This window comes from Benincasa hispida, chromosome 11 (assembly GCF_027475165.1).
Source record: "Benincasa hispida cultivar pf3 chromosome 11, pf3_genome.v1.1, whole genome shotgun sequence".
Classification (NCBI taxonomy): domain Eukaryota; kingdom Viridiplantae; phylum Streptophyta; class Magnoliopsida; order Cucurbitales; family Cucurbitaceae; genus Benincasa; species Benincasa hispida.
In genome coordinates, this window is record NC_143488.1 from 75,230,833 (window position 1) to 75,255,608 (window position 24,776).

The 24,776-nt window shown below is 33.5% G+C and overlaps 1 protein-coding gene across 2 annotated transcripts; it reads right to left on the minus strand.

The window, feature by feature from the left end:
- Positions 1 to 1,601: 1,601 nt before the first annotated feature.
- Positions 1,602 to 23,093, minus strand: UBP12 (ubiquitin-specific protease 12). 2 transcript variants are annotated; one of them, XM_039047968.2, is made up of 32 exons: positions 22,750 to 23,093; positions 22,424 to 22,487; positions 22,060 to 22,204; positions 21,804 to 21,961; positions 18,779 to 19,044; positions 18,488 to 18,706; positions 18,220 to 18,328; positions 18,019 to 18,134; positions 17,386 to 17,484; positions 17,174 to 17,283; positions 16,047 to 16,121; positions 13,473 to 13,551; positions 13,212 to 13,358; positions 13,042 to 13,122; positions 12,667 to 12,786; positions 8,263 to 8,385; positions 7,548 to 7,625; positions 6,847 to 6,935; positions 6,650 to 6,758; positions 6,472 to 6,540; positions 6,277 to 6,381; positions 4,550 to 4,605; positions 4,284 to 4,461; positions 4,097 to 4,198; positions 3,947 to 4,018; positions 3,724 to 3,789; positions 3,449 to 3,514; positions 3,150 to 3,236; positions 2,917 to 3,033; positions 2,740 to 2,814; positions 2,492 to 2,578; positions 1,602 to 2,284 (listed from the first exon to the last, which is right to left on the minus strand). In XM_039047968.2, the coding sequence occupies exons 1-32, from the start codon at positions 22,777 to 22,779 to the stop codon at positions 2,243 to 2,245; spliced, it is 3,339 nt and encodes a 1,112-aa protein (XP_038903896.2). In that variant the 5' UTR covers positions 22,780 to 23,093; the 3' UTR covers positions 1,602 to 2,242. The 2 variants fall into 2 exon arrangements, with proteins under 2 accessions (XP_038903896.2, XP_090162941.1); XM_090306815.1 differs by lacking the exon at positions 22,750 to 23,093 and adding an exon at positions 22,605 to 22,747.
- Positions 23,094 to 24,776: the final 1,683 nt, after the last annotated feature.

A 24,776-nucleotide genomic window follows, 5' to 3' on the forward strand; every position in this document is an offset into this window, starting at 1 on the left:
GAGATACAATATGATATAGTGAAAGAAATATTTAGAGAATTTGAAAATTAAATGAAGAAGGTGAGAGAGCCTGCGGTAACTATTACAAATTCTCTACGTTAACGAGCAAGAAAAGGCCTCTCTCTCTCTCTTGAAACTTAGCCACCTCCATTTGAAGTAACTTCCCAGAAACGGAAGCTAAATCAGTTGCAGGCTATAATGTAGAATATGCGTCGGATGCGATCCTTAATAGTCCATTGTTGACAAAATTCTGAAACCCTACTCCGAGAGATGTTGTACGGTCATCCAGACTCAAAATCAGCGCGGGAAGAAGACGATCAATCCATTCCTCCAAAATCATGCTCCGCGAACGTCCCCCCCCCCCCCCCCCCCCTTTATTTGGTAGATTATTTAAATTAGAATAAAATTTAATATGGCAACGTCAAATCCCTTTTTTAAATAAAATAAAATAAAATAAAATCAATTGAGAAGTCTGACCCACTACTACAAATATTTAGTTAGTTTCAAAATCACTATATTTTTTTAAATACTTTTTAAATCAACTATTTATTTAATTTTACCTTTTGAAACACTGTTAAATGTATTTTCAACCATTTTTATAAAAAAAAATTAAATAAAAAAATATTTCTAAAAAATATTTTTTTTCTCTAGTCAATCCAAATAGACTCATAAATCTATTATTAAAAAAATGATAATAGTCTAATCCATCACTTATAGACTTTATTGTATTTGTAATTTTTTTAAATATTATTTTTCACTTAATCATTAATCTTAAAAATGCTATCTGTTACCATTATCTAATAACACAAATACGAAGAATGATGATTAAATCACCATAGCAATAAAAATTTATTAATTGATTTTAATGGAAAATTCAAATTTATTGTTTTTAATATCACCAAAATGGTTAACAAAATCATGATTTTCTTTTCATGCTAGGAACTTTTTTTTATTAGTACAATAATAGGGGAGAATTCAGAACCGTGCTCACTTGAACTTTAAAAAAGGGTTCCTCATGATATTACTACTTTAAAAACTGTAATTCTATAATGTTCGCACTCACACTTTCACATCCATTATACGTATTTTCTTTTAATTTGAAATACAAATATCCATTATAATATGAAAGTGAATTTGAATTTTGACTTCATAAAGAAAATGTCAAACCTTAACAAGTTCCTAAACTTTCAATTGTCTAATCAATTCATCCCTAAACATTCAATATTGCTTCCAATTCCTTGATATTTTCACCACTTTTAAAAATTTACAAATTTGTTAGATCTTGCATCTTCATGAATCTTAGAAACCATTGAATAAAGTGTACACACTTACCTTACACAAAATTAAAAATAACTTTTTTTTTTAGTACAAACACTTATTAGACAAAACTAATAGTGGGTTTAATGTACTCACCTTAAGTAGGACATACTAAAGTCATAATAAAGAAACGAACAGGATTAGTATGACCACAGGACTATTAACACCTATATCCTTAATTAAGTCAGGTGAAAATGACATTCTTGAAATAGCAATTTGTGAAATACCCTTTTTTAAGAGGAACAAAAAAAAAAAACACAAAAAACACAAAAAAAAACACAAAATTAGTTGGAAAGGTTTTCATTAGTATCATTTAAATGGAGTCTCCCATATTGGAGGGAAATAAGCATGTTATATACTACACTGCAGTGCTGATGATGTACACAAGGGATTATAAAGTTTCACAAACTCATCTCATCACCCAAGGAAGCCAGCACCACCACCAAAATAGGGTAAAAATAATGAATGAGACAAAAAAAGAACACTGCCAACTATAAACTCAATATACATCCCCTCAGATGGAAAAAAGAAGAGAAAGGGAAGTTGTTATGTACCTGGTAAATTACACTAGAGACCTTCATAACCCACCAACCTTATATAAAGCTGAAGCTTTAATGAGTGCATTAGAGAGAAGGAAAAAAAAAAAAAAAAAAAAAAAAAAACACAATGGCAGAGCCCCAGATGGAAGAATCGAACAGTAAAACGCCCGAGGAAAAACTAACCTCCCCCGCCCGATTTTAAAACGAAAAAGGAAAAGGAAAACAAAACTATATTGCTGAATTCCTATAACTACACACTAGAGAGTAACTTCAATAGGAGCTTTGTTTCTTCATACGCACCTCTCATTCACATATTCTACATTTCTTCCACAATTGACGAAGTGGGGACTTCATATGGCTGAAGTATTGGTAGAAGATGGCTATGTTCAGTTGTATATTTTCACAGGTTTCTCATATGTGGCACGGTTCTGCAAAACGTTTACGAGAATTTGACAGTTATAATAATGAAACCTCACACTATAATCTTTATGCCAAAATCTAACTTGTACTACGAAGCATGCACGAGGTGAGAAAATAGAAAGAAACCAGAAAAACCTGTTTGCAGTACATCATAATTAGTAAGCCTAAAAGGGTGTTTACTAGCAAGATACCATAAAGATGGTTAAGACACTCACATGATTGACAGCATAAGACCTCTTGGGAGTGGTGTCTGAATGCTCCAACCCAAGGTACTGTTCCCAAGCACCGTAAATGTCTCTCCTCTGCATAGTATATTTGTACAAATTCAATACAATCTCATTTAGTCATAGTGAACAGACCAATAAGAGTAACTGTTCATAATAAAGTTTCGAAGGGGATACCAATCAGAACAATTGAGAACAAAACGAAAAATGTTTAGTATTACAGTTGAAGCAGGAAATACCTGAAAACGATTGGAGACGATGTCAGAATCCTGCAGATATTCTGGCCGCCCTAGGGAGAAAAATGCAAACTTCCACTGGAAATAAAGTTGGAAAAGAAAATAGAATTATGACACCGAAATCAATTGCATTGGAAAAGGAAAGGCAATCAACAGCAAAAACTAGGTTGAAGAGCCTACCTTGGAGAACTCCTCATCTGGAACTTGAAGTTTCTTCTGTATGCGAATTTTCACATCAGCCAAGGTCTCACCTTCATGAATGACCAAGAAAAAAGGTTCTCCAAAATTTTGTACTTGCTGTTGAAGAAACAATGTATTATAAAAGGTATGATATAAGAAAGCTTTATGAAGTTGTAATAATCAAATTGCTGGAAGCAATTTCAGAAAACTCAAGATGACCATCAATTTCGTACCATTTGGTTTTGTGCTGTCTCTTTGCTGAAGTGGTATACATGAATCAAACGGTCCTGAGGACCAAGGTTTTTCTCTTCTTCAGGGATCTGATATTCACATCAGAAATAATAAAACGTTAGCAACAAGTTTTAACACTAATAATAACAAACTGTCCGACTTCATATTCTTTTGGTTAAAGGTAATCCGCATAACTGCAAATCACCAAAACCCCTCAACAAAGGGTTTTGTATGTCTGACATCAAACCATATGGACCTTAAAAAAAATGATTAAAGTGCTAATCATGGTGGAAACACTTGCCTCCTCCACACGTAGTGTCCAGTATTGGTCATTTATATTCTCAATTCTTTCATTATGTGGAAAGATCTGTGAGAAGGAATCACAGTTACAATTAAAAGCATGAGATAGAGAGAGAGAGAGAAACAATATAACCAAGGCCATATATAGCATCAACTTCAGACTAATTACATAAAAATAGCACAAATATTTGATTAAAAGTTCCCTAAAAAGTAGATGATCTCATAAGAACTGAATTCAAGAGAAACTATTAAATTCCAAGTCAAGCATATCATTACCTTGTAGATCTTATGATAGAAAACTTCAAGTAACCTAAGTTCCGCATCTGGATGAGATAACTCAACCTGTTTAAGGTGTACTAAAAAATAAAATCACTGACGAAAGTGAAGGATTGTAAATGAATCGGGAACAATAACGGAAAATAACAAGATGGCATCTTTTTTCAATCAAAACTATAATTTTCATGCTTCTATAAGTGATTTGAAAGAAGACACTCCATACCTTTGTTTTAAGTAAATTAATAACATCACCAACGGTACTTTGTTTGGGTAATCTAATATTGTGAATAACCACCTGAAACAATATAAACAAAATTGCTCAAAGCCTGATGACAACCTGAAAAAGGAAATTGGTGCCACAAAGAATTCGCACCTCATCTTTTGTGGCATGATGAAAAGCAACCTTCAGATTTTTGAGACCTTGCAGTTCTGGCAGGGGAATGTCCAGGACTTCATAATACAATATATCAGACATCTGTCAACATGTAACCCAAATTTTAGCCCCAAATCATGCAATTAGGCAAACAAGAGTAAGGAATTAAAATCTAGAAAAAAACTACCTGGTTATAATGAACCAACATATCTGACAAATGATCTACCCCTCGATATTTGATAGGCTGTGGCTTAGGTTGCTGAGAATAGCAGTTATGTGCAGTCAATCTGATTTTGGATGGATCGTCCAGTCCAATTCGTTTTGCCACCTTTTCAACGACATCATCATAAGTATGAACTTTCGACCTATAGAAAGAGAAGTTATGCACATTAGACTGAGTCAACACTGAAGAATCGTAATCAAAACTAGAAAATTTCAGGTGGAATTACTTACAGCTCTAAGCAAAAGTCATCCTCCTTGGGTTTCTCTAGAGTTCGAAAATGAACAACCTAGAATGCAGAAAACCAAATACAAACATCAACCAATGTGTATCCCATCATTTTACAAGTCAACCATAAGCAACTACCGTTGCACATAACTGATACTGGCAAACAAATGCTGCAGCAAAACACACATAGAATTGACATATATTTCAACCATTCTTAAGGATCACTTACTCTTCAACTTGTGTGAAGAATCTATTCTAAGAGATTGCACAGACTGGCAGTAGTTGATGTAGCATACTATGTGAAGGCTACTTTTGCCATTTAGTTTTAGTTTTAGTTTTTAGATTTTTTTTAATATATATATATATATATATATTAATTTAGAAGTAAACAAAATTGTCATTGAAATAATGAAAAGAGATCAAGAAAATCAATACATCCTTGAACCAAGAGAAATTATTTTAGTTGGTTGTTAGTCTCATTCGATTAGTTAGCTTACATTCTCTATAAATAGGAGATTCATTGTGTATTGAGGGACTTTTAATAAGACGGTTTTTCAATCACAAATAACAAGCCTCAAGTAGTAATAAGAGCAAAAATCCTTGCTGAAATGAAAGACTAAGTAGACGGATGAAGATAAGACTTCAAACACAAGCATCTTCTGAAGCAAACACTTCAACTTCTAGAGAACCATAGAATCTACATTTGAAACAAAGAAAAAAGATCGACCATAGCCAAAAACTCTAAATTAGACCATTATTCTGACATTTGCTTCTGACGTTGGAATACTTTTCCTTTTCCCTAGCATGGAAGGAGAAAAGGATAGATCATCACTATTACTAGGTCTTTTTGAAATCTCCAGAACAGAAATGTCTTTCTTTTTTTCTTTTCTTTCTTTTTTTTTCTTTTTTTTTTTTTCTTTTTTTTTTTTTTTTTTTGAGTACAACAGAAATATTTTTCTGTCGGAAAACATTAAACACATTTTCTTCTCCGAATAAAGAACCAAGAGCCACTTCAAACAAATCCTCAATAATAACACCACCATCTTGTAAATGGTTAGATAAGAGAAGTAGTTCCAATTCGAGACTACAAAAGTTTACTTGTGATTCATTATTAGAGTAAAAAAAAAAAAAGGTTCATTGAAGATTGACATTTTGCAAGCCCATCAGATGTGTTTTTAACTCCAACAGACAAAGTAGAATCTATTTGGCAACCTGAAAAGCCACCTGAAAAATTCGAAACCATTGGAGTAGGAAATACTGGCAGTTTGATTTTGCCTAAGCCTTCAAAGCAACAATTCATCTTGAAGGTTATTATAAACCTTATAAATAACAAGAAGGTGTTGGGTTTTTTCCCCCCAACTATTTTGAATATGTTTAAATTGGGTCCGAGTTTGTAGTTATCCATATTGTCTTCACTTGCCAGTAGATTGGTTGAAATTTATAATTATCATGTCCAAGTTAATTGTGTGGGTGTATCCAAATGATGTTTCCTACTCTCGCATCCTTTCTTAAAAAAATAAGAAACCCAAAAAAAAAACACGCGTGCACACACACTACTTTGTGTGTCAAATATTTCCAATATTAATAATAATTCAAAAATCTAATTTGCATGTCCAATATGTGCCAAAAAGTTTTGAGCACATCAGTGTCCCATTTGACTAATCCTACAAGACAAGTACCTAAATATTGTCATAGACTATCGATAACAATGCCAACCATTCAGGATTTGTACCTGACGATTATGTACATAATCCAAAAAGGATGGAACATCGGGGTATTTGCATTCTTCACTATCAATAGGGGATTTCTGAAAGCAAATAATGTCCCCATCCTCAATCTGAAAAGAAAAAGAAACAACAAAGGGATGACAGATGAGTGACAATTGTATGAGAAAAAGCAATAATATGAGCAATAAGCTAGCACCCACCTGACTTAGTCGAAATGAAGTCCTTTTATCTAAATGTTCACACATGACACAAGGCTCAAACTTTATTTCCTGAAAATCAACAAATGAAGTTTTGAATAAGAGTGATTTACAGATGAATGTGGTCAATTGGAACAACAAAATGTGAGGAAAGAAAAAGCAAAATATATCATGAACATACCTCAAAAAGTTCAATCTCTTGATCAGGATCAAAGCCTGCCATTTTATTTAACTTTTCCAAAATTTCAATAGGCTTTGTTGAACTCTTCACAAAAAGCCTACCTACATATCTGGAATGAAAAAAAAAAGAGGTGAAAATGTCATTATCCAGAATCGGAAGTTAACAATTATCCACTCACAGGTAGACATAAAGTATACCTCAGCTCTCCTTTCTCAGGGTCATAAAGCTTGAAGAAAAGAAGAATGTCGTCTTTATTTTTCTCGGGTGGAACAATAGGATGTAGATCCTGAAGAATGAAATCAAATTATTACAGGTTTAGCAGATATTATATATACGATGTGCACACAGGTATCCCCACTCCCCAAAAGAGAACAGGTTGAAATTGTCTGACGCATAACTCATGCTATTCATAATATTGGAAAACTATAAGTTACATCCATGAAGACTGGTAGTAACAAAAATCTGAAATTATAACCACGTGACCAAGAATAATTTAGAACACTTTGCTGTGTGAAAAAATCTATAAATATTTTTGCGTTAGCGATTATAACTCTTCTTAGCAACTAAAACAAACTTATTCCATCAGTAACAGTTTTCTGTAAACTAACAGCATTGGATAATAAAAGGACATGATTAACAAATTAAGCCAGCCGCACGGATCTTTAAAAACCATTTTATAAAATACTAAGGTGGTGTAGTTTGCAATTAACATCACCAAAAATACACTTGTACTCATTTTGATCTTTTTTGCTGTGTATACACAAACATTAGGACTACTAAATAATATGGGTCATACTTGAAGCTAAATCAAACAAAAAACATCTGAACCAAAGGTCTATCTAGATGGGATACCAGGTATAATCCACCCTCCCAAAAGTATAAATGAAAGAACTGTTACCAATCCAAGCTCTACTTCCAAAAACAACTTCAGTTCTGCGTTATTTGCTTTGTTGGATGCTTCTCTCAGCTGCCCAACCTGCAAAGGTGAAATTTACCCATTAGCCTCAACTGAATGCATGTTAGATAAGAACTATCAACAAACTATAATGGCGAACTACAGCAAGAATTGCAGACAGATCCAGGAACAAAAACAGGTAGAAAAAACGTCAATCTATCAGTAGCCAATCACATAACAGTGACATGAAAGAGTCTCTCTTTATAGAAAGAACAACTTTCATTGAGATAATTTGACATCCATATTTTCCCATAGTGACAAAAAAAAAGAACCTAATTTTTACGAGAATTGGAATTTCAACCCACCAAAGAAGCCCTCGAGTGAAATAATGAAGTAAAAGAAACTACAATTAGATAGACTCAAATATATACTATCAGAGAAACATTGGACACTACGATTCACATCACAACTAGATGCTAATATGTAAAATAATCCAGCACTTCATTTAACTATTATATTATTGATACATTGAAAATTATAACAAGCAAAATAACAAACCAAGATATAAGATGCTGAACAGAGATTACAAGATGGTGAAAATGACAATGAATTGTTCTGTTATATAAAAAAGACAAGTTGTATGCTTGCAACTACCAAATAGAATTCTGGGATCTTGCAACAAAAAAAAAAAAAAAAAAAGAACAGAGAAGAAATTTACAGATTGTGCTTCTTCTTGCAGAGTCAACGGCCGATTAGGACGATACGTGTGATTTTGTCGCTTTGCCCAAATCCAAAACCGCTGAAATTGCACTGGTATGCCATACTCCTTGGCAACCTCCTCCTGCAAACCACCACAAATCAAAATGGGAAAAGCAAAAAAATAAATAATAAGAGGAAGAAGAAATAAATTTTCAGGAAAGTAAAGAAAAGAGACAAATCTATTTTTTAATAGGAAACAAAGACGTATATTTAAGAAGAGACCAAGAACAATCTATAAGAGCAAGAGCTAAAAATTACCCTTCCCCAGCAAAGCAGATAAAGGAAAGCCTTCCCATTGTTAATAATCATTAGAAGACTATAATTACAAAAGAAATTAGAAAGATTTGTACACCACCAAGAGACACTTTGTTGCACCAAAAGCCAAAAAGACTTGAAACAAAAGGACTTATCTTCAAATAACCAGTTGTTTGTTTCCATCCAAAGGCTCCAATCTTCTTAGGCAAGCACCAAGCAACCCAAAGCTCCTCAAACAAGATGCCACCCTTTGGCCGCGAATAGGTAGTGGAGGAAGATGTGGTCAAGGTTTTCTTCGTCTCACAAGCGTAAACAACAAACTGAAGGGGATATCAACCAATTACAAAACTTTCTTTGGACATTTTCAAGCATATTCAAGCTTCTGAAAGGCAAGCACCATAGAAGTTGGAGTTAGGAATGGAGAACTCTACTCCTTGTTTCGTCCAAGGAGTTTTTGGGTCCCACGCCTAAAAAGTATCAACTCCATACTTTGTTAACTCATTAAATGGTGGGTCCCAGACCTCATAACTCCACTCCTTGCTCCAAACACCTCCTAACTTCCTTTACAGCATTGAAATTCCTTATAATTTTCCAGAGCGGATAGGACAGGCTCATCTCTTTTTTTGTATGCTTCAAGAAGGTGGGTTTGGCAGTAAAACCCCCAAATGCATTAATCTACCATTTCATTCTGCCATTACCACTACCCACGATCCAATCATTTAGGAAGTCAATCAAATTTACCAAATTCCCCAATTCTTTGTCAAAAGAGGTCGTCAAATCTCCAACTCCCAATCTTGTTGGTCATCAACCCAACATTCAGCAACGGAAGCTCCCATTCTAATGGTAATAAAATAAATATAAGGAAATTTGGTGGGCAGACTCCATACAACACCAATTGTCTTCCCACAATTTATTCGCTTACCATTCCCCATAACAAACTCCACAAACCAAACACTGTTTGTTTATCTTTCATAATACTCAATCACATCTACTATCGATGTCGTCCTTTCTTTTTAGAGATTTTAGTGGTCCAACCTCGTGATCCATCCTGTAGATAGCACAAATGACTCTCCTCCATAAGGCCCTCTCTCCTCATGGGTGAATCTCCGAAACCATTTCATCAAGGAGAAGTCATTTCTTTGGCAGAGAGAAAGAGAGAAAAAATCCCAAAACCATTGTACAAAGTGGGTAAAGTTTTCCATTTCCAAGGCACGAGATGAGAAACCAGTTTAAAGATATCACCATCCCGAACACAATCTGACCCTTTTCTTAATGGAATTGATCACCTTCGTAGGGGCTCTCATAATGGAGAGAAATAGCAAGGGAGGCTATTAAGCACCGTTTGGGCCAGGGTCAATTGACTTCCTTTGGAGAGAGATATCCCTCTCCATTTAGAGACAAATCCAAACGTCAGAAATTACTTATTGATGAAATAAATTGGGAGAAGGCTGGATACTTGGTGATCTGTGTTGCTTGAAAGATCTTTTAGAGATGAGATCTAAAAGGAGGCTGAAGGTCTTGGGAGTTGGGAGTTCCGGACAAAAATGGACTGACCATTATAAGAAAAAACTTGGAACATGTTGAAGAATGTTCTTGTTGAGGTGTTCCAAGATTTTCTTCAAAACACTATTATCAATATGCGCACCAACAAGACCTATATTTGCTTGATTCCTAAGAAGATCAAGGCCAGGAAAGTAGGGAAAATTTAGACTGAACAGCTTTATTTCCTCTCTACAAAATCATTTTAAAGGTTTTGGCCCAGAGACCACGGAAAGTGCTGCCACTTATTGTTCACAATGCTCAGTCCGCCTTCATTGAAGGAAGACATATTTTAGATGCTATTCTTATTGCCTTAGAATCCATAAGTGAATGGGTTTCTAGCGAAAAAGAAGGCTTCATCTTAAAGCTGTACTACAAGAAATCCCTATGATATGGTTGACTGGGTGCATCCTGATGCCTTTTTTTATGGAAAGGAAATGAGGCTTTTTATCTTGATGCTATTCCTGAGCAAAAAAAAAAAGACTGGTTAAAGCTGGAGAAGATGGATTTGGAGCTGTTTATCTACCTCAAATTTCTCTATGTTGATAAACGGTAGGCCGCATAACAAAATTTGTGCAAAAAGGGGTTTGAGGAAATGGGCCCCTCCCCCTTTCCTCATTTCATTTTTAGGGACTCTTTGATCCCCTTAGTTCAGTTTTGCAGCCACAGAAAGATCCCCATGGGTTTTCATGTTAGCCAGAAATTTGATGAATTAGGAAAAAAAACCTCCCTTCCCTTACACTATATACTATGGTGAGCTCAGTTCTGGGGCTTTTCAACAGAGAAACAGAGCCCCACTGGTTAAATGGCAATGGCAGGTGGAAGGTGATTTGTGGAGAAAAGTTCTTTCTCGTATTTGTGGTGAAGACCCGAAAGCTTGGCCGATGCTTGATCCTAGAGGTAAAGCGATAGGCAAGCCCTGGTTAGATATTGCAAGGAGTGACAACTTCTTCCTTTGGTTTCTCAGGTTCAAAACCAACCAAGGGAGTAATTTTGATTTTGGAAAGATAGCAACTTTGAGATGGAGTTTCCTTGTATGTTTTTTCCATCTAGTTGAAACAAGAAGCTTCGTTATAGGATCAAGCGATTTGTCCCGTGAGATTAGTTGAGATCAATGTTTTTAAATGCCCAAGGCGCAATGGCCCTCTGGAGCCTAAATGATGACAAGGCGCATAAAAAGACGCGGGCTTTTTTTTTTTGTAAGACGTGCTATATATAAAAATATTACATTAAAAAGAGAAAACATAGTTGAACTGGAAATATGGGGAAAAAAGACCCAAAACACAATGCTTCTAACTTTATTCTTTTAGTTAATAAAGAAAGAAAACCCTTGATTATTACTATTTAAAAATTTAATTAAAAAAAAAGCCCCAAGGTCTAGGCGCACACCCAAAAAGGCTTTTTAAAACACTAGTCAAGATGTGTGCAAGCTAGCCCAACACTCACATATATTAAAAGAAAAGAAAAAAGCTCCGAATCCATAGACAAAGGATTGAGATCTTGGCCCCAGAAGAGGTCCTTTTGATAGGAAGATGGAGAGGTGGATCAGGTTGATAGAAACTCTTGATGTTGTAAGGTTGGATGAAGGCAAGGACAGAGTAGTTTAGTCTTTGAAGGTGGGGGAGTAATTTGGTGGAATTGTGCAGCAAGGGCTTTGTTGTGGCACATTTGGTCGGAAGAAATCAGCGGACGTTTGATGATAAGTTCTCTTCTTTTGAGTTCTCTGGTAGAAATGTACAGCTTACAGCTTCTTGGTGGGCTTACAATTACAGGAAGTTCTTTTTGTAATTACAAACTTTTTACTATTCTTATCAACTGGAAAGTGTTTTTCTAATCTTTTGTTGGAGGGGCTCCCTCCCGACCCCTAAGTTGTATCTTCCTTTTTTTTTTCCCTTAATATATTTTGTTTCTTATAAAAAAATAATAATTAAATAATTAAAAAGAGAAATATATTCAAAGAATACAAACTGCTAAAAGAGTAAGACATAAAGATAGGAAAACACTGGGGCCGAGATTAAAAAAAGTTAATAAAAAAAAAAATCCTTGAATAAACCACCATTGAGAAACCTTTCAACTCAGCTAAATCAAATCGATCATTCTCGATATCTTTCTTATCCTCAAAAATTCAATGACGAAAAAGCAAAATTATACCGGTATGAAAGACATGATTAGTATCAAACAACAAATCCTGATCCTCCACAAGCAAAAGAGAATAAAGTAAAATAAGAGGTACAAAGGAACAATGCATTCCAATTAATCAAAGAACGGTAATAATTACAAAAATGAACAGACAAACTTGGAGTGAGAACACCAAACAAGGAAGCATTGTAAGTAACAGACTTGAACTAGTTTTGAGGCATGGAATACCAAAGAAGTCTAGACAAAAACCACTATCTGACTAAAAGAATGAACGCTAGAAATACAAGTTTCTTTTCCTTCTCTCAAAAGCAAACAAATTATGGGAACGTAAGAATGAACTACCAATATGGAAGAGAGATAAAAACAGCTAGGGGAAGACACATGCAACATTGAGGTTCCCGACTAAGTCAATTTCCAAAAGTCCATGTACCTTGAAAAGATTGAAAGGTATCTGTTTCTGAATACGAAAACTGCGAACTTTATCATGATCAACAAGATCGAAGTATATATCCTTCCCTATTTGTTCTTGAAGGTCCACATCTCGTGCAACCTACCAGCAAATATCAATTCTCTCAGGCACAAATTATTCACAGACCACCATGGTCTATAATAAACTAACAAAATATATATATAATATATATATATATATATATATTAAGACATTAATTCCGTCATCAGTGAACACAAAGTCTTGATCTCATGAATTGAAAAGTATCTTATTTTACAGGTCAGCCGTTGATTATTATAGGTCTAACTCCTGAAGGATATAAATTGCCAAACATGAAAGAAAGTCAGAAGCTGCGACCTTGATAATTGCATAGAGATGGGCCTGTGCTTTATATCTTCTCTTGTCTTCCTTCTCCTCCTGCTCTTTCTTTAACCTTATCTGTATGGTGTTGAGAAAAGTCAGCCAGCTTCTATATATGTCCACACTTGATCAAGTTATGAAGAAATAATCTGAATAAATAAAACTACCCTAAGGTGTTCAGCTATGTCTTTCTCATCCACATTGCAAATTATTTTGTCCTTGTCACTTTCACGGATGTACACAAGCATATATGCATTAGAATATTTGGTGAACTTGAAGGGAGTATTGTTGAAGCCAGGGTTGGTCTGCGGCAACTGTCAAACATAGAAGTGATGGCAGATTAAAACCAGGTTAATTTACAAAGTGGGCAAACAGGTAAAGAGCTTATTTAAGGGGAACCAGATCTTTCATTAAGCAAGTTATATCACCTCTTCCTCACCACCATATTGCTCTTCTAATGCTCTCTTCATATCTTCTTTTGTTACTCGTTCATCGTCAAATTTGTACCTAACATAATGAAACTTGAACCAAATAACTGGCCGACAATGAAATAGTACTTAATGTATGCATTATAGGCACATTAAAAGTGTAGTAGGTGAGAGACTCAAGAAGGAACCATTCTCAGTAAATAAACCATGGCGAAAGAAAATCCCAAAATAGATACTTGAAAATTAAAGCTAAAATACAACTTTTTTCTTAGTATCTGAGAGTATCTGAGTACTAAATACTAATTAACAAGCTAATAAAATTTCACGAGGTAACAAAGAGGACCTTGATCATCTTTTATGGGCTATCAGTTTGCATTTTCTTTGGAGTTGCTGGTACAGATAGTTTGGGGTTTGTTGGGCATGACACAAAGACAGAGAACGTTCTCTCGAACTCTCCCTGTAAGGAGAAGAGTACAATTTTGTGGAACTGCAGCTCTTTTGCTTTTTTACGCCTGTGGAGCATTTGGAGGGAGAAGAATAACAGGATTTTTATAGGGGTAGAGAGATCAAGTAAGGATGTTTCAGAGTTGGCTAGATTTCACAATTCCTTATGAGCATCAGTTACTAAACCTTTGTGTTTATGAGCTTCGTCTTGTTCATTTGGATTGGAGCCATTACTATAGCTTGTACGACTGTATCAGACCCTTTTCCTTTTTGTTGGGCATGAGTTTTTTTTCCCTTATGCCCTAGTATATATTTCCCTTCATCATAATGAAAGCCTGGTTTCTTACATATATATACATATATATGCCTAAACCAATAAACAAATCAACCAAACACTAAACTACTTAACTGAAAACATAATCTAATATATTATTATCCCACATCATCGTCTATTTCTCATAGATGCCCGTGTATCCTTTCCCCTGTCCTCAAAAAATGTGTACCTATACATGCATAAATAAGCATTATTAAAGAAGAATAAGATCAACTCTTTCCAAGTATGGGAAAAGTTTGGAGGTGTCGATGAATCTTGAAATAGGATTTATTAGTGTCGAGTTTAAAGGGTGTTTAGGAGGTTGTAATGGGGTTGGGTTGGAATGGTTTGATTGGTTGGTTCATCTCGAGATCGCTAGAATGAACGCCTCTACTCGGTGCACTCTCTCCAAGCCTTTTGAAGTTATTTTCATTCAAGATCTATGTCTAATTTGGAGAGCTTTCATTTTTCCAGCATATGGTTGTCTCTTGTTTCTTTGTTGAGTTGTATTGTCTCTGTTTTGGTTATAGGGTCCTCTTTTGTCTTAGGCCCTCTTGTTTCCTTGATTATCTTACTTTGAGCTTTAGTCTCTTTCATTATATCAATGAAGAGGCTTATTTCCATTTCAAAGAAAAAATCAAAACTAGGATATTTTATTTAACAAAAAAACAAAGGAAAAAAAGCCATTTATATTGCATATTGCGAGTTAGTAGGCTAGTGTAGTAGTTAGAATTGAAAACTGAAATCAAAACTTTCCAGTTGATATATAACAAAGGAAATAGTGAGTATGATAAACTTTTTAAGCCAATGCAAGATAGCCCTTCATATTGCATATTGCAAGTTGATAGGCTTGTTAGAATTGAAAACTAAAATCAAGACTTTAAACCATAAAAAAAATAGTTAGTATGATAACTTTTTAAATCAATGCAAAATAGCCTTCTAGATTACATATTACAGATTGTGAAATCTGTAGAACCAAATTTGGGGATAGAAGAATTGAAAACGATATTTTTCTAATTTCAAAAGAAAGTTACGAGTTGATGTCTTTAAATTTTTTTAGTTAGGGTTCAAATCATATAGTTATGAAATCCAGTTTCTTTTCTTTTTTTTTTTTTTTACTATGAGTATTTAGGCCAATTTACGCGCACCTCGACTAATCTCACATGACACCTACTACATTTGGGTATCAAGGAAACTCATAGGACATTAAATCCTAGGTTGGTGGTCATCATGTATCAAACACATTCCCTCTTAGCCCTTTATCAAACCCAAGCCATTGATTTACCACTAAGTCAACTCATGACGGTTGAAATGCAGTTTTTTTTTTTTTTTGTGAAACCAAAAAAATAATTAGAAGTTATATAATATCACAAGTTCAGGTGACGTGAAGGATAAAATATATACAAAAAAGTCTATTAATAATAATAATGATAATAACTTTTATTTAATTTAATTTAAAAACTATTTAAAAATTAAAAATTAAAATAATAAATAATAAAAATAAAACCAACCCTGCAGTCTAAATACGTATATGAAAAACCCAACCAACTCAACCCTGCACCCAAAACACAAGCTTCAACATCCTCAGTAATCATGTTTCAAAATGACAAATCTCACCGCAATCAGATTCCCAGTAATTCGATTTCATTTCATTCATCGATGGAATTCATTATGTTTCCTATTATACTCCCTATGATTAGGGTCTCTTTTGTATCAGTTTGGATTATATCATTCATCAATGTTTTTTATCCAAGAAATAATTATGTATCCTACTAAAAGTTGGAAATAATTTTTTTTTTAAAAAAAACATGCATTACCACTGATCAGATAAGGTTGGCCTGATAAAAGCATAATAATGCCCACCATGGACACCACCACTATGTACCAGCACACTGCATCAGAAAATTAAAACTAGTTAGATGTTGATTCTTCACATTTCAACAAATGAAACTATAAATAAATGCATGGGAGAAGGTTAAACCTTAACATAGCGAGTTTAGTTTTAGGATGTTCCATAAATAAAAGTGGTCAAAAGGGACAAACATTTACTAAGGCCCATTCTATTCTTTAGAAACAACCTTTCTTTCTAAGCCTTTCATGCTAGTTTTGTGGAAGTCGGAGAACCCAAGAAAAGTGAATATTTTAATTTGGATGATTTTGTTGGAAATATTAAGCAGGATAAATAGGGATTAAATAACATGCCATTCAAGCTATTTAAATTCAAGCTGCTTTATTCTGTGCCTGATGGATCTTCAGCTCGCTAGTTCTTTCATTGCTCCATGAGTGGAAGTTTATAGGAGGGTTGCTTTGAAAGGTCTGGGATGCTCTTGGGTTCTTGATAGGAACGCCGCAAAAAGATGTTTTATCTTCTCCGAGATCATGACCCAAAGAGGAAGGAAAAATTCCCATAGGTGAATCTGGGCAAGTCAATAGTGCAGGGTATATAGATAGAAATTGGAGCTTATTTGAAGGGAAACAAGCTATTAAGGAGAAAATATTTGATCTTGTAAAAATTACATGTGGTGTCATGGTTTGCTCTGTCCAAAGAATTCTGCAAAACTCTTCATTTGGTATTAATTCTGATTGGGAAGCTTTCTTTAAGAGTTATGTTTTGGATTGTGTTCATCCTTTCTTAGTATTGGTAATAACTAATAAACAAGAAACGAATTTTTATTGATTGATGAAAAGGAATCCAAGTAATTGGTTTCACTTTGGGAAATTTAGTTTCACTCCTGAAAGGAATTATTGTGTTTCAACTTTTCAAAATTTATTGAAAATTTATGCCTCTTTGTAAAATTTATTCACAATTTTTTTTTAAAAAAAAATACATTATGAAATTTCCAGGAACCATGAATCAGAAAACAAGGAAAGAAATTTACAGAAGTACAAAAATCAAGGCTCATGGTATGAAAACTCCCAACAGAGAGCAATAACAGGGCTATACCTATGAAGTGTGTAAAGGTTGCGAACGCTCCTATCTGCTTCTGGTGATAGATACTTGCCATTTTCCCTATCAAGGTCTAGTTGAAGAGGAAACTCATAGCGATCATTTATCTGTAAGCCAAAATCACTTTTATGGTTATTCAGTCCTGCAACAAATAATGACATGTCCTAGAGTAGTGAATGCAAAACCATGCTAATATTTTCATTACTGACCTTCACCATTGTATCCCGCATAAAATCGTACTCAAAACGCTTCAACTGGAGTTGGAGGACTGGAGGGAAGTCAATAAACAAGACGCCCTTCTTAGCTTCCTGAAACAGAGATTAAGTTATGTAGAAAATCAAATTGAAAGATTTACTTCCTACAGTTAGCTCAGAAAGTTGAACTCTCATATTTCTAATGTTCTAGATTCAAGAAAAATTTCACTTCCTTTGCATTTAAGATAGTCTGACCTTTTCAACACAAAATAGTAGTTATATGGTGTAATGAAAACAAACAAAAAAAATCTGGACAGTTTTATCCAGAAAGCAAATGAGCTACATATATCGTAGGTTGCCAATCTTTCAGATATTAAAAGTAAAATAATTTTTTTAGGAAAAAAACCATAAATGGAAGAAAATAGCTATGCTTTCATCAGAAACGACAACAAAAAACACCAAAATAAGAAAGAGAATTACACCAGATCCTACTCATCCTGACACAGAGCCTCAAAACTTGCTTTATCCTTAAAAGGCCACAATATACAAAGAATACACCTTCAAAGGATATTACCCTTAAACAACCACAAAATAAACATAAATACATGCAGAGAGGAATGCTTGAATCAAATCATCGTCAGTACAAACCTGCAAGCCATGCTCTTCTGCGTGATACTTGTTATCACCCTCAAGGCGTTCAACTTCCACATACTTATCAAAAGATGCATATACATCATTACAACCTTTCACATCAAGCTGGAGATCTGCCAATCCACCCAAAGAAAAATCCAGCTAAAAGATCTTAAATCAATTCAAAATTTCAAATAGTGTTTTCTCAACCAGAAGTACCATAAAATGATTCCTTTCTTGTAGATTTGTAGTCAACATTAATGCATTCTATGTAATTCATGTGATGACCCTCAAATAACTGCTGTATTGTCCCCTCCACAACAGTTCCCTGGACCAAAACCAAAAGACTAATTGTAAAAGGAAAGATAAATAATAGCATGTGGACAAGTTATGCCAATATACATTGGATCACGTCAATGCGCATAGGATCGACTATCTATATTTTTATAAGCATTCATCAAACAAATCCAAGTATCCTGTACTATACCTTCATTTTATCTTCAAGCTTTTCACACAAAACTCTATTGAGTTCTTGTACATCATGTTGCATGAAAGAATCATAAGTATCCCATCCAAAGGACTTAGTAAGCTCTTTAGTTGCAACACTGCTGGCATTAAATTGAAGTTTATAGAACAAACTTTGAAGAGCCAACGGGATGCTTCCTGAAGGCATGTCATTCTCGGTTGTCGGCATATGGTAAACAGCCTGGATACAGACTCAGGAATTGAGAAATCCTCCATAAGACAAAAAAGAAAAAGCTATGAAACTTTTTCCTACCTTTCTGAAGTAAGGTATATGGTAAAGTGTCTGAAGAAGAGAATTCATGTAACAAGTTGCCCCTTGGTTCTTAAGACCCACATACCCAGTTTCTTTCTTTGAATCATATGACCAGTAATCGAGAACCTTACGAACCAGAACCTCAGCTTCAACAATACATGTGTCATTTACAAGGTACCCTCGACTAGGATCATAAAGATCACTGAGAGGCATGAATGATGTAAAACCCCAATCACTTTCTCTAGCATTGAATTGGTGTTTTGTGTCTGCATAATTAAACATGAAGAGAGAAAATATATCGATGTTTAAATCCCAAACAATAAAGTTTGCATAAACAAGTAGCACTAGTTTTCCTTCATGCACAAAATTCTTCAATTTAAAGCAATCCCCTAAATAGGATAACATGCCTCTTATCAGTTTACAAACACATTAGAATTTATAATAGAAATCAATTGATAGTTTAAAAAAATGGTAAGAAACCCAACTTTCAATGAAAAAGTTGAAAGAAGACAAGAACATACCAAAAAAAAATTATCAAAAGGACAACAAAACAAAAAACAAAAAAAGACTCCAACCTAAAGAACAAGAACAAGCTTCCAATTACAAAAAGACCTAAAAAGGTAGTAAAAAAATTATAAAATAAAAAATGGACGTGGAGAAATTTTAAGTGACAAACACCTTGAAAACACTATTTCTTTTGTTCTCTTGGATAGGACCTTCTGAAAACACTAATTCGCCATCTTTTAGGACTTTTGGGATTGTGTTGGCTCGTAACAAAGGGTGTCATTCGATGTTTGAGGAGATACTCTTGAATCCTCCTTCTCTCTTTTGTTTTCTTTTTATTTATAAGAATCAATCTTTCATTAAGAATAAAATGAAATAATACAAAGGCAACCAAAGAACTCAACCCACAAAAAAAGGTGCTTTGGCTTTTTTCCTTATGCTGTGGACTTGTGGGTCATCTGGCTTGAGAAGAATAGTAAAATTTTTCGTGGGGTGGAGCGATTGGGAGACAAACTTTGGGATACAATTAGATTTAATTCCACTGTGGGTGTTTGCTAATACGGGATTTCGTAATTATCAGTTTAGCTTTATTCTTTTGAACTTGCCCCCTCCATGTAATTGGCCATGGGGCTATTGCGATTTTGGACTAGTTTTTTTTTTTTTTTTTTTTTGTATGTTATCATTTCATTAACACGTGGTTTCTTATCATAAATTTTTTTTAAAAAAAAAATTAAGAAATTAAAATTAATTATAATATTAAACTAATTTATCATATCCAAATAACATATCAAGTCTAACTCAATTTTTTCATTAGTGAAAAGGATTACATATTTCATATGTATATATATATATTAAAATAAAAAAGTTAAAAATAAAATAGGTATCTCCACCGGCCAAGGGCCAAATAATTATTTCTATAGTAACAAGTTGTGCGGAAATAAAAATCAGTAGTTTAGGTCCCAAGAAAAGTCAATCTAAAATTTAAATTAAAAAAAAAATAAAAAAAAAGGGTAATAATACGGTTATTGAATCTTCTTCTGCAAAGATGAGTACACAATTTTTAGAGAATGAAAGGAAAGATAACCAAATGGTTATATCATAAATATGAAAAATAAACACAAACAGCAAACTTTTAAATGCCATTCTAAATCATCCTCTAAATTTCTGGTGCACTCTTGACTATTATGGATTTCAAGGACAATCGCACGATTACTAGACAGAGAAGTTCAAAGGCAATAAATTCATAGTTTAATAAACAATACGACCTTTGTGTACATGCTCAAGAAGCTGACCTCAAATCAGTATTAACAATTATTGTCTTGTTGACATATTGACATGCAAATGTGAAATTTCACAGTACTTCCAATCTCCTTCCAAAATCCAAACATAGGTTAAGGTGCAGGTGGTCAAGATTACTACAAATTATCTGCAGGAAGGGGCTAAGGAGAGAAGCAACTGGCATTTAGTTAATTGGAGTATTGTGTCGAACCATCTGAGTATGGTCTGGAGATTGGGAATGTAAGGTGCTAAATATTTTCCTTCTATCAAAATGATTATGATATTCTTCCTTTGAGCCTCCAGGCATAAGATACTCCCGGGTCCTAATCAGGGACATTGGGCTATTTAGGAACACATAAAAGGTGATCCCTCATTTATTTTGAAGCACTTTCTAAAAAATTTATGGTTTATTTGGATGAGGAGAGGGTTCCCTTTTGATCTTCATATTGGACAGCCTTTATAGATCGTGTGATTGATGAGTGAGTTTCACTCCTATCTATTATCCAAACTGTCAACCTATTTCCACGTACAGCAAATATGTGTTGACCACAAAATATAGATACTTCTGGCATCATTGCTAGAAAAACTTTATACAATCATTCGAATTCTTCTCCTTCTCCATCTATGGTGAAGCTTCTTTTTTTTTTTCTTTTTCTTTTTTTTTGTCTAAAACTATGGTTTGAGTTCGAAAGATTTTTGCCATCTCCAATATTTTTCTTTTATACGATTTTCATTGAGAAAAATGAAAGAATACACGAGCATACAAAAAACCGAACTCTCTACAGAAAAGGAGCCCAACTAAAAGAAGGGACTCCAACTAAACAAAATAGAGCCTATAGAATAGTTACAAAAGGTTCTCAAAATCAAAGCCTAGTGGAATGCTATCTTCAATATCTTTGAAGATCGTGTTGGACATTTAGTATCATTTTCTATATTATTACCTTTAAATATCTATAGAAGTATAAAACTTGTTTGTACGAATCAATTAGGAAAAGTGGGGGAAGATATGTGAAAGCTTATTGACCATGCTTCAAAAGGTGGGGGAAAAGGGAGAGAAAATCTGAACCCAATGTATTTTTGTAGTGCTAGTTTTCGTCTAGTACTCACATTATCAATCAACAAGTGATTAAATTATTCTTTTACAAGGAACTACAAGTACCACAAATGAGAAAAGCCTACTCTTCTACATGTTAAACAGAATTGTGAAAAATAAATAAATCTCATACAATGGGAAAGTACTTACCCTTTCGTATTGAATACTTCTTATGAACCTGATTAACCACAGCCAAGCTGAATTGGGCGTATCTACTCCACCCGTACGGCAACGTTCCAGAGTCTGCAACATCCAAATACATTGACAGGTGGTCCACGTTGTTTCCTTTTGGAAAAACTAATATCCGCCTGATGAAACCAATTAACTCAAATCAAAAAAATCAACAACTAGCTACAGCAACTCCATGGCGCAAATTAAAGTTTTGAAAATGAGATATAGAATGTACCATTTATATCCGCCAACAGAAAACGAGTCAGAATAATACTTTTTCATGTTTAACCTAGAGAAGTTCTCGATTCTCCATGTGAATTTTATAGGTGGTGGATCCTCCACTTGCTGGTTCTCCACGGTGCCAGAAGGCTCCACTTGAGCTGTTGTAAAACAATCACACAAATGCATAACAAATCAAGGCCTCAATACAAAATGGGATCGTCATACGATAAAACTGAAGTCACACCACAAAACAAAACCTAACACAACCCAATCTTCCAGTGAATTGTAAACGCATTAACTTCAAAACCATGGCTAACTAAAAAGATCATAAAAATTCAAATAGTATAAAATAGTCAAGCAGGCTGAATATAATAAACCTTCCATAGGCTGAGGACCTTCCACTACATCCGAATGTGGCACAAGCATCTCCTCGTCTTCTTGCTGCGGAAAAAAACACGGAAATCAGATCTTCCAAAGGACGAAAGTCGACCCCACAAAGATGGAATCGAAACCCTAGTTCTATGGCAATTAAACAAAGCGAGTTATTGAATTCTCAACTCAATTTTATGTTCGAACCAAAATCAAAACCCTTAAGATCAAAATTTAAAGAACAGCAAATGACACCAAAACAAATAACCAAAGGACGACAAGTACGAACAAAGAAAAACCAAGAACGGAAACTAAAAAATAGTAGCCAAATTACATCAAGAGGTGGAGGAGTCATCATAGTCATTGATGGAGAGAAAATGACAGTCCGATCGACGAATCACAGAACAAGCAAACCACGTAGAAACTTGAAAACAGTAAGGGGAAAACGAAGGGGAAAAAAATAAAATAAAGCCTGCAACACTCGAGAGAGAGAGAGAGAGAGAGAATGATTCATAAGAACATACATATATGTATATATACATATATATATGTGTGCAATTTTTTTGAAAAAAAAAAAAAAACCGTAATTTTACTATGTGAGGAACATGATATTATGTACTGAAAACAATTTTATTAATTAAAATTACATGACATTTCCATGATTTTGATCCATTTTCATGGATTCGATAATATTAGCAGTACGTTTTTCTATATATTTTTTTAAAAAATAATGGTCAAAAATATAAAATAGGTAATAAAATGTGACTAATATTGTATATCATATTATTGATTTTTAAACTATAAGATAATATTATTGTTGACACCGATTGAAATATAATTTATATAAAATTTGAGACTGTATCGATTTAAAATTTAGACTAATGATTCTATATGAAACATAAGTGCATCAATTTTAACCGTTCGTTATATTTTACTAAGAAATATCATGTGAGACTTATAATTTTATCAATTAAGCCTCTAAACTTACATAACCAAATCAATTTAGACTCTTGATTGAGATTTCTTTAAGAATTATCCATTTAAATCATGGTATTCTATTTTGTTAAATCGATATTTGAAGAAGTCTACACATATATAAGAATTGATACATTAACGATTTTCAAACATAATTCTAACAAATATTCTAAATTGATTCACTTAAACAATTTATAAGTTTAATTGAAACTTAATTGTCTCGCATGATATTTTTCAAACTAAAACAAGGTATAAATTAATATAATTATAAAATTTATGGTTTAAATTTATATAATTATTAGTATAAAATTTAAATTGATACAACACAAGATTTAGGAGCATGAATTGAAATTTTTCCTTAAAAAAAAAAAAAAAGAAATAAGTTTATATTTTTTTCAAAAATATGTCACTAATATAGATAAGATATAAAATAACTATATTTTAACTCATTTAAAAGAGATACAATACTTATTTAATAGTTTAAACGTCTTTTAAACTTTTTTTATTTCTATAATTTTTTAAAAAATATTTATCGATATTAACATTTTATTGATAAATAACGAATGTAATTTTGAAATTTCAACATGTTAGAATTGGGAAAGAAAGGACGTGGATGGTCAATAAAGAAAGAGATGAGGGTAAAATGGGAATTTACATGGCGGCGTCACGAAGTTCGGGTCTCCAGATACGATATACGGTATTATACGAGATGGCCATTGTGAAATTGACACGTCATGAGAAGGTTTTTCCAACTGGTGACGTGGCATCTTTTGAGAGTCATGTGCTCGTGCACGTGATATGACCATCTGAAATCTGAATTGTTTGCATATTCTCTATTTTGTTTACCTCTTGCTTTTTCTTTTTCTTTTTTTTTCCTCCTTTTTTTAATTGATTTTTTATTTGACTGTCCGTAAATTTCCCATTTGAAAGGATTTTAATTTTGAAAATAATGTTAAAGTAGGAAAAGTAACGGTCAGTCATCTATGTTGATTCTTACCATTTCTGTTTTTTCTTAAATCATTTACTAAAATAATTGTGTGTTTTCATTAGTTCCATTAAAAAAACAATACTTTAAATTGTGCTTAGTAATGTTCACAAAAAGAAAAAAGTGCATAATATAGCGTATAATAAATTTATAGGATGAAATACTTTTAAATAAATATCAATTTATATTCATAAATTATGGATTGTATTAATTTAAATCATAAATTAATAATGTATAGATTTAAACTTGATTTTAGAGTTGTATCAATTTAAACTTCAAACTAATAATTGTATCAAAATAAATCATCAACTTTGATAAGTGTATCAATTTTACACCTTTCTTCATATTTAGTTTGAAAAATATCACACAACATATTTATTTTTTTCAAATAAACTTAAAAA